Genomic DNA, 9,985 nt, shown 5'->3' with positions numbered 1-9,985 from the left:
GGGCGGGGCGGCGGAGGGTGCGGGCCGGGCCAGGCTGACCGCGCGGGCCTACAGGGGGGCCGCGACCCCGTGCCCCGTGGAGGGCGCTGGCCGGGCCCACTGGGTGGCCAGAGGTCTGGGACGCTCCCTGCAGCCACGGGGCCCCCGGGAGCGCCGCAGGTGTCCCCACGTCCGGGGAGGGTCGGTGCGGGCAGCGGGGCCCCGCAGGGCGTTTTCTGGGTGAGGAGGACGGGGTAACGTAGTGCTTAAGCAGAGTGTGGGGAACAGGTGATGGGATTTTGCGGGACGACTAAGCAAGTGACATTTAAAATACTGAGAGCGCGTGTTGACCTGCGGTCCATGACAGCCAAGTTCTGTGATAACGTCGGGGAGAGATGCGTCGTTCTGTGTCACTCGGGGCCTGGCTTCACACCGCTCTTGCCGCGTTTTGTAACGTTTTATTCCTTCATTTAGAGAAATCTTTGACGCCCAGGAACTTTGAGTCTCCCCTAGGAGCTGCATGCTGGTGCCGCAGAAATACCCGGACTAGACTCCTGCCCCAGACCCGCATTCTAGTGGAGGTTTATAACGATGTAGTGTCCGCGGGCCCAGCAGGTGGCGTGGCGGTCTAGGCCCGACTGCGACTTGGCCATTCTGGGTTCCAGGACCTTGCAGTTTGAAAGTAGTGGAGTGCCTATGCCTGCCCAGAAAATCCCAGGAGAAGGGGTTGCATCGTGGACACTCCCCAGGAATGGGGAGGGAGTGGGGGTGATTTCTCACTTGCCATGGCTCTGTCTCTCCTGTGTGCACCTGTGCCCTGTGGCAAAAACCTAAAAAAGAAGTAAAAGTAATGTTCATGAGTGACAAGAGCCATGATGCAGACGTATGGTAAAGGGACACAGCAGGCGGGGCGAGGTTCCCTCCTTGGTGGTTAGAGACTGCCTGAGTGAGGCCCGGACTCCTTGAGGCAGTGAGGGAGGTTCTGGGCAGAGAGCCGCGTGTGGGGGGCCTTGGGGTGGCTAAGTTGGCCTGGTGTCTTCAGTCTCTGTCACTAGCACACTGAGTTACTGTTTCCATCTCAAATTCCTAGCCCTCGGAGAAGCTAAGATAACTGAGATCCTTCGTTACAACTTCTCCACTCTAAAAGCAGCATTGTTCTTACCAGTGGTTTCCCCTTGTCGAAACTGCATTTTCAAAGTCATTCATTGTGACCTAGAATGATACTCCTCAACTACATTTTTGAAAGATTTTATTTATTTTGTTATCGGGCATGTGCGCTCATTTGAGAGAAACAGAGTCGAAGTGAAGAGAGAGCGAAAGTGAGGAGAGAGAAGGAAAGTGAGAAATCACCCTCGGGGGAATGGCCACACCACAGTCCCTTCTCCATTCTCCAGTCTGGATTTTGAGCATGCATGCACACGTGCCTGGTTGGATTTTCAAGTCAACAGGTCTGGGACTAGAACTGCTTAACTGACCATGTGGGATCCAGTTGCTTTAACTTTCACGGCACCTGCTGGGCCCTCCTGAACTTAAAAATGATTTATGTGGAGGCTCCTTTGGATTGGCATAAAGTCACTGCTTCCTGGGGACTGTTTCTCTTGAGCAAAGTTCGGTATGCTCCCGCCTCCCCACCTAGAGCTGCTCCAAATGAAGAATACGTAGACTCTCAGCGACAGCTCAGAGGGTCCTCTCTGAAGAGTGTGTGTTACTGTGTACACACGACAAGGTCTATAACCATGATATCCTCTTTGCTATGTCCTAGATAGCTAGAATTGCCAAACATTTATGATAATCATAGTTTAAAATTATGCTCCTACTTTCTGAAGAATTTGTAAGTATCCAGTAACTTATCTTGTTCTATTTTTATTCTGCCTTAATGAGAAAGGAGCAATATTAATTGCTTGCCTTTTGGTCCTTGACATTTAGAAATATTCGTGTCTTTAGTAGACATTTATTGATAACTCTATAGAACATTTGACTCATTACTTTCTAATGACGTATTGCAAATAGTGTGTATCTACAGAAGGTGCATGCACTCACCTCAGAGAGAGAGCACCCCACCCCACCGTGGGACGTGCTCACACCACCATCCCTTCTCCACCTCTCCCTCTTGCGATTTTGGAGACACACACGTCCATTTTATTTTTAAAACCACTGAGTCTGGGATTTGAACCGCTTGGTCAGCCATGTGGGATCCAGCTGCCTTAGCCACCATGCTTCAGACTGGTCCCTATATTGCTTTTATGATACTGTAAAATCAAGGAGTAATATACAACTTCTTTTTTAATTTGACAGAAGACCTATATTTGCACTGGTCCGTGGGGGTGGCATGCTGCAGCCCTTACTCCACTCTATCCCGTTGGGTTTTGGGCATGCTTTCCATGGTTTGGAACTCAGACTGGAAGGTCTGTTTCCCTTAACCGTCAGGCTCGTGGTCCAACAATTTTTGTTTGTTTGTTTTTGCTATAGGGCGTGTGTGCTCACCAGAGAAAGAGGCAGAGAAGGAGAGAAAGTGAGAAATCACCCCAGTGTGATTTTCAAGCTGCCTTATCTGGGGCTCAAACTGCACAGTCGGACATGCGGGATCCAGCACCTTAAATACCACACCCTGTGCTGGCCCTCAATGTGAATTTTATGTGAATCAGACTTTCATAAGATACCTTTTTGTTTTTTTAAATACACAGTTGGCTTTGGAGCAAGTTTCTCACAATTTGTGAGGTTATCATGACCATTGTTTCCCGTTTCTCCACCCCTGTGAATTTGCTGGAAACGTGTGGCTGGCCAGTGGTAGGAAAATGCTGTCCCCAGCTGCCTGCCCTTCCTGGGAGCACGTTTCACTATTGTCTCTGGGTAGTCATTATTCTTGTCCTTGGTGTCCGAGGGCTTCAATTCTGTGTGAGGCAAAGGACTCTCCGTGGTGGCTCGGTACACTCTAGAGCCTTTGCGGCAGGTGAGCATTTCAGCGTGAGTGCGCAGGCATGACTGCAGTCCACAGTACTCTGAGCAAGATGCCCTGTGTGCGCCGCAGACTGGAAGCCGGCCACACAGGTGGTGCCGCCTTGTGCCGAGCCCCACTGGTGGTGTCGCTGTCAATTTCATGGTTTTCCAAATGGTGAAGCGTTCTGGATGAAGTCCCAAACGTGATCTTCCTTTCTCATGTGATTATTGCATTCTTGGGAAAATCAGTGTGTGTTAAATGTGCGTTAGGTGTACTGGGGCCTGCAGGTGACGTGGAGGTTAAAGTGCTGGATTCCCACGTGGCCAACTGCAGTTTGAGTCCCAGACATGGTGGCTTTAAGATCACACAGGGCACTTGTTCATGCATGCCCAGAATCCCAAGTGGAGACCAGAGAAGAGACTTCTGTGTGACTGCCCCCTTAGGGGTGATTTCTCACTTTCCGTCTCTCTCTGTGACAAGTGCATGCACCCTATGGTAAAATCCTTAAAAAAAATTATTAAATGTATATTAAAATGTGCTTTAAAAATGTATTAACCCTTTAATGTTTCAGGTTTCATTTAAAAAGTTGTACTTTATGGGTTTATTATTTTTAGATTAGTATTTTTGAATTGTCTTGGTTTAGATTTTATAATGTCACTGTGATTCAATACAACCTACATAAAACTGTTTTGGGGTTCTCAGCGATTTTGGGGAGCTCTATTTACCTGGCAGTGATCCAGAAAGACCACACAGTGTTAGCGAGGCAGGCATCGAGACGGGAGCCGATTCAGTGTGGAGTGTCCAGGCGCTGAGCTGGAAGGGAGCTCGGTGTGGTCAAGGAACAGCAGGGATGCAAACTGTGGCTGCTGTGTGCCTGAGGTGGCTGAGGCCGGAGGCCGAGGGAAGGCCGGTTGTGGCTCCCCATAGGGCTGGACTCTGAGCCTGATGGCAGCCGAGCCGAGCCGTGGAATGGGCTGTGTCCTGGCAGGTCTGCTGCCTGCTGCTGTGTGTGCCGCCTGCTGCTGTGTGTGACCTTGCTGCAGTGGGGCGGTAGCCATGGAGGGTTGTGTTTGGGGCCTACTTGCAGCCTTCGAGGCTGCTGGGTTGCTGGTCTGCCATCAGGTGGGGGAGGCAGGACGGGGTGCACTCTGGTCCCCCGAGCTCTGCGTGGGCCCGAGCCAATGGCGGGCTGACCGTGTCTCTCTTTTTTTTTTTTTTTGGAGAGATTTTCACTATAGGGCGTGTGTGCTCGCCAGACAGAGAGAGAGATATAGAGACATCCCCAGGGGGGATGGCCATGCTGCAATCCCTTCTCCATTCTCCTCTCGGGATCTTGGACATGCATGCACACGCACCCGGCGTGAGTTTTAAGCCACCGGGTCTGGGCTGCGAACCGCGGTCGACTCCGTGGGAATCCAGCGACATAGCCATTATGCTAACTGCTGGTCCCCTCGCGTCTCAGTCCTTGGCAGGGATTGTGGCAGCTTCCAGAACTTTCTCTTCATCCTTTGTGTTCGCAAGCTTTGCTGTAACATCCGTAATGTGTCTGGGTATGGGAGTTGGAAGTTCATCGGGTCTAACACCTAATGATCCCTTAATGTGAGGACTTTTTTTAACTGTCCAAGATTGCTACTACTCCTCTTGTTCTTCCTCTTGCGTTCTAATAGGTCTGTCAGCTGTTGCGTTGGATTTTCTTGCTTGAACGTAGTTTGTTGTTTAGTATCGCCATTCTGCTACTCAGCCTGTTTTACTTTTTAGTTTTTGTTATAGGGCACATGCTCTCGCTGAGGAGGGAGGGAGGGGGAGGGAGAGGGGGAGAGGGAGAGAGAGAACGAACTTGAGGAATCACTCCGGGCGGGATGGCTATGCCGCAGTCTCCTCTACTCCTGGTGTTTCTCGAGCCGCTGGGTCCGGGTCTGGGACTCAGACCGCGCTGGACCAGCTGCCGTCACCACCACACCGCCAGCTGGCCCAGCCCAGCCCAGCTTAGTTTTAAAAGTCCCCCAGTGCTGCTAGTGTCCCCACGACCTCGCACTGCTGTCCCTCCACCGGCTGTGGTGGTCTGTTCCAGAAAGCTGTGCAGACGTGGGGCTGCAGGGACTCGGTTCCTGCCCTTGGCAAACGCATCAAGATCCCTGTGGTGAGGCAGCAGCTCGCGTTCCATCGTGTGGACACGCCATGGTGCGTTTGCCTGTCTCCCCGCCAGACGGCGGGGTGTTTGCCGAGTGGCGGCCGTGGCTGTGCTGCTGAAAGTGGCGTGCACGGGGTCTGCCCCGGTGCTGCCAGCTGGACCGCTGGTCGGCATGTGTTTAACTCCTCTTCTAGCTGGGCTGTGTCCGCCCAGCCTTTCTAAGCCGTGTGTCGTGGCAGCTCACTGCGGCGTGCTTTTGTGGACGGGGCCTCACCACATTGGTATCTCTGGCCCCCACCCCGGAGGGCTGGGACTGCGGCGCCTTCCCAGTCTGTCCTCGTTGGGTGGGAACCCAGCCTGGGCCCCTGCAGCCTTGGCCAGCGAGCACTGGTGTCTCCCCGCTGGCACCGCTGCGGCTGACTGGGCCTCGCTGTGGCCTCGCTTCGTTTCCCTTGTGACTTTGAACTTCTTTTCAGGTGTGTGGATCGTTTTGTTTCGCCATTCACACATCTTGGGGGATTGCCTGTTTGAAACCTTTGCTAATGTTTTATCTTTTTTTTTTTTAATTTCACTTTTTTTTTTTTTTGCCAAAGAGTGTGTGTGCTCACTTGGGGGGGGAGACAGAGACAGAGAGAGGAAAGGTGAGAAATCCCCCCTGGGAAGATGGCCACATCGCAGTCCCTTCTCCGTTCTCCCTTGGGATGGGGCATGCATGCACATGGGCCCAGCGTTTAGGACTTGAACTGTGGTTGGCTATGTGGTACCCGGCCTCACCTGCCACACCAAACGCTCCCTCCTCCTGAGTGTCATGAGTGCTCGTGTACCCGGGTAGAGCCGACTGGCAGGTACGCGCTCTGCAGTGCTCTCCCTTCTGTGAGCTCCTTCTCGTAGCAGTACCCTCCCCAGAGCCGAGGTTTCTGATCTTGATGAAGTTCATTTTATCAGTTTTTTAAAAAGTGATTGTGAATTTGGGGTCATGTGTAAGAACTGCCAAACCCAAGGTCACAAAGATTTCTTGTTTTGTTTTTTGTTTCTTCCCCTAAAAGGGCTTTTATGTTCAATCTGAGTTCATTCTCACATATGGAGTTTAATAGAGGTTGAGATTCAGTTTTGCGTCAGCTGCGTGGCTTTTTTAAGTAAACGTTTCATTTCGGGTGATCCTGGATTTACAGGGCAGCAGTTGTGGGGTTCCCGTGTGCCGCCAGCACTTCCCAGCAGGACGGTACCTAGACCAGCCGGAGTGGGCCGTTCCCGGTCTCTCCGCCCCCCCGGCTGTGTGCAGGTGCCGTTTGTCAGGCCTGGCTGACCGCCGTGTGCTTGCTCAGTCTTAGCTGAGATGGTGCATCTCTACGCTTCCTGTTCTTTTTCTTTGCCACAGGCGCGTATGCTCGCTAGAGAGACTGAGAGAGAGGGAAAGTAAGAAATCACCTTCAGGGGGCTGACCATGGCTTGCTCCCCTCTCTGCCATTCTCCTCTCGGGATTTTGGGCACACGCACATGGGTATCCAGCGTGATTTTCAAGCTGCCAGGTCTGGGACTTGAACTGAGGTTGACGCCTTAACCACCATGCTACCTGCTACCCCTCAAAAGTTTCTCTTTTAAGTCGACCCTGCCTTCCTACCTCTCATCTTCCCAGGCTTTGCTGGTCTAGGTTCTTTGTTGCTCCCTGCCCTTTCTTCGCCTTTGGTCTGCGCGGTGCTGGTTGGGGCACACACCGAGCCCGTCCTGGTCTCTGGGATGGTGGCTCTTTGCATAGGGGGCTCCGTCGCCTGGGTTGTGGCTGCTTGGTGCCTCCTCTGGCTTACTGGCCGCCCCTGGGTGGGAGAGCTGGCCTTGTGCTGCATGCAGGGCTGGGACCCAATGGAGTCTGCTGGGCAGGGCGGCAGACGCCCACCGGTGCCAACCCCCGCCTTGGTGCGATGACGCCGGACTCTGGGAGGTCTTGCATGTGCTGGGGCTGGGACGCCCCTGAGTCTGCCCTGCTGAGCCTGCGGAGGCCGTCTGTCCGGGTAACCAGCTCCCTTCCTTCCCCGCCTTTCCTGGCCCCCTTCTGCAGGGAGCTTGTCGTGTCGAGGCGCTGACCTGCTTCTCTGAGCCGTTTTCTCTCTTTCTTCCTTCCTTCCTTCCTTCCTTTCTTTCTTTCTTTCTTTCTTTCTTGTGGAGAGGTTTTTTTCGCCAGACAGAGAGAGACATAGAGACAGAAAGTGAGAAATCACCCCCCAGGGGGGATGGTCACGCTGCAATCCCTTCTCCTCCATTCTCCTCTCGGGATCTTGGGCACGCACGCACACGCGCCCGGCGTGAGTTTTAAGCCACCGGGTCCGGGACACGAACCGCGGTCGACTACGTGGGAGTCCAGCGACATAGCCATTACGTTAACTGCTGGTTCCCGCACCCAGCGTGTTTTAAGCCACCAAGTCCGGGATGCGAACCGCGGTCGACTACGTGGGAGACCAGCGACATAGCCATTACGCTAACTGCTGGTTCCCCGAGACGTTTTCTTGTATTACTTCTTTGGAACTTGTTTTCCCTGTCTCCCGCCTCCCTCCTTTCGGCCTGGCCTGATGCTCTTCTCAGCTCCACTGCCCTCGCTTCCCTCTCTGTCTTCTTGTTTTAGGACTGAGGGGCTTCTTCAACGCCACACACAAGCTTTCTACTGCTTTTAAAAAGTGGTCCGCCTTCAAACTTGTGCTGTTTGTGGGCTCGACCTCTGAAGCCTCCCTGCGTTAGTCGGCGCTGCCCTTGACGGTTCGGGGTACCTGTCCACTTGCTGAAGGGGAGCAGGTTGGTTTGGAAGGGCGCCGAGGGGCCACGTGGCCTGTCTGCTTCTTGGGGACCCCTGCTTATCCGGCTTCCCCTGGCTGATCAGTCCTCCTGCAGGGGGCGCTGACTGCTGTGTTCGCGGCGGGGAGCTTCGTTGGCTCCTTGAAGGCCCTTTGGTTTGCCTTGGGGTGGGGCTGGCGGTTGGCAGCAGTTGGCAGGGAAGTGGGACCTGGGATTGGGTAGAGACCTGGGGTTGATTACCCCAGACTCCAGGCCTGGACGTGCCTCTGGCCCCTCCTTTCCTGAGCCCCTGGGCCTACAGGGGGCTGGGCTCCCCTCGGTGATAGCCCTCATGCCCTTCCCGTGCTCAGCCTGCCCACTGCAGCCCTCCTTGGCCGCCGTCGCCCCCTGCTCTCTGGTGCTGCTTCTACCTGTCCTTGGAGGCTTTTGCTTCGTTTTTAAATACCTTGTCTTAAGACTCCCTTATTCTCGGTGGCATATTAATGTCATTAATGGTATTTTGTTGGTAGTTTGTCTGTCTCTGAGAGATTTTTGCCAAAGGGCATGTGCGCTCGCTAGAGAGACAGACAGGACGCGAGAAAGCAGCCCCCGGGGGGATGGCCACACTGCAGTCCCTTCTCCATTCGCCTCTTGGGATTTTGGACACGCACACACGTGTGCTTGGTGTGAGTTTCAAGCCTGGGGTCTGGGACTCACACCGTAGTCGACCATGTGGGAGTCGCGTGCGTCCACCACCACACCACCTGCCGGCCCCTTCTTGGGCAGTTTGGAAGGGCGTCAGGCGAGGACTGTGAGGCCGTCACCTTCATCTGGAATTGTGCTGCTGCACGGCCCCTCTGGGCTTCGTCCCCCTCCGGCTGGAGCTCGCGCACACACCTGTGAGAGGGCACGTAAGAGTCGTGTGAGCCCCTCGCAGGGCTTTGTCCCGCCGTGACCCTCCACGCGTGCCGGGCTGTTTCAGGCTGACCCGGCTGAGGATGCAAACCGCGGTCACCATGTGGACTCCAGCGTCTCCTGGGCCCGGGCCTCCCCGCCCTGCAGAACCAGCCCCCGTCCAGGTTCCTGGGGACCGCTGGCGGGTAGTCACGCGCCTGTCTTCCCCTTTCAGCGGACGTGGCCCAGCAGTTCCAGTACGCAGTGCGGGTTATCGGCAGCAACTTCGCCCCGACTGTCGAAAGAGATGAGTTCCTGGTGGCCGAGAAGATCAAGAAGGAACGTATGTATCTTCTTCCGTGTTGTGTGTTGGGCTCTTCAGCTTGTCACAGCTGGAGTGCAACTGTAAACCCACGTGTGTGTGCGCGTCACTCCCAAGCACGCTTCATTGGGTCCCCAGAAAAGTCATGACGTATTCCTTCCTGTGTCACTATGCAAAAATGAGGCATGGCATCTCCTGCGACCTGGCGTGTAGGTGCTCTTAGGATAAAGGTAGCTCAGTCTGAGCTTAGCTGGAGTTTCAGGTCTGAGTGCGAGGGGACCGGGGGGCTTCCCACCCCCCCCCCCCCCGCCCCGTCCGTTTTAATAGTCAGCTGTCATACATCTCAGAGCAGGTTTGCTTACCATTGAAAGTGCAGTCGTGGTTAGGACCGAGACCTCTGTGCCATCCAGGCTTGGGTGACCCCGGGACCTTCTGAGCTCAGGGTAGGCAAGAGTGGGCCATCAGTCAGTCATTCTGTCTCCATGGGGGAGGGTGTTTAAGGCTGGATGTGATTGGCTAATGCAGTTTTCAGGAAGCCGGTGCTTAAATGGAGTGAGCAGACAGCACGGGGGTGGGTGGCTGAAGCTATCGCCAGCCAGTCCTAGCAGTGGCTTGTTTCTCAGGGTGACGGTCACCTCGGCAGGGGCAGCAAGTGCAGCATGGTGAACATGAGCACGTGGGTTCTGTTCCTCCTGAGAGCCCAGGTGTGGTCTGCGGCTTCTCCCTCTCAGTTCAGAGCATGGAAGGACATCCGAAGCATGTATTGATGAAAATTAGCAAGTTCTTTTTGTTTTGGAGCAGTAATGATTGCATTTTACACTAGAACAAGAAGATACATTATAATTTATATCTTACAAGTGTTCAGAATGCATAGTTGTTAAGTCACACTCATGAATGTTTATTTTTGCTTGTTGTCCTTTCAATTTACGGTGGCAAAGGTACTTTCACCCCCCACCCC

At 54.1% G+C, this 9,985-nt stretch overlaps 1 protein-coding gene across 2 annotated transcripts in view; it reads left to right on the top strand.

Moving 5' to 3' along the window:
- Positions 1–8,940: 8,940 nt before the first annotated feature.
- The window catches only part of TUBGCP3 (tubulin gamma complex component 3), a gene marked incomplete at its 5' end in the record, with an annotated part of 60,728 nt that continues 59,683 nt past the window's right edge, over positions 8,941–9,985 (top strand). For both annotated transcript variants that reach the window (XM_014592051.2, XM_027776207.1), the window contains 1 exon segment: positions 8,941–9,048. In XM_014592051.2, coding sequence (XP_014447537.1) covers positions 8,941–9,048 — 108 coding nt within the window.

Source organism: Tupaia chinensis, unplaced genomic scaffold (assembly GCF_000334495.1).
Source record: "Tupaia chinensis unplaced genomic scaffold, TupChi_1.0 Scaffold000644_1, whole genome shotgun sequence".
Classification (NCBI taxonomy): domain Eukaryota; kingdom Metazoa; phylum Chordata; class Mammalia; order Scandentia; family Tupaiidae; genus Tupaia; species Tupaia belangeri.
Note: the sequence above shows the minus strand (reverse complement) of the source record. Positions and strands in the feature narration are given on the sequence as shown.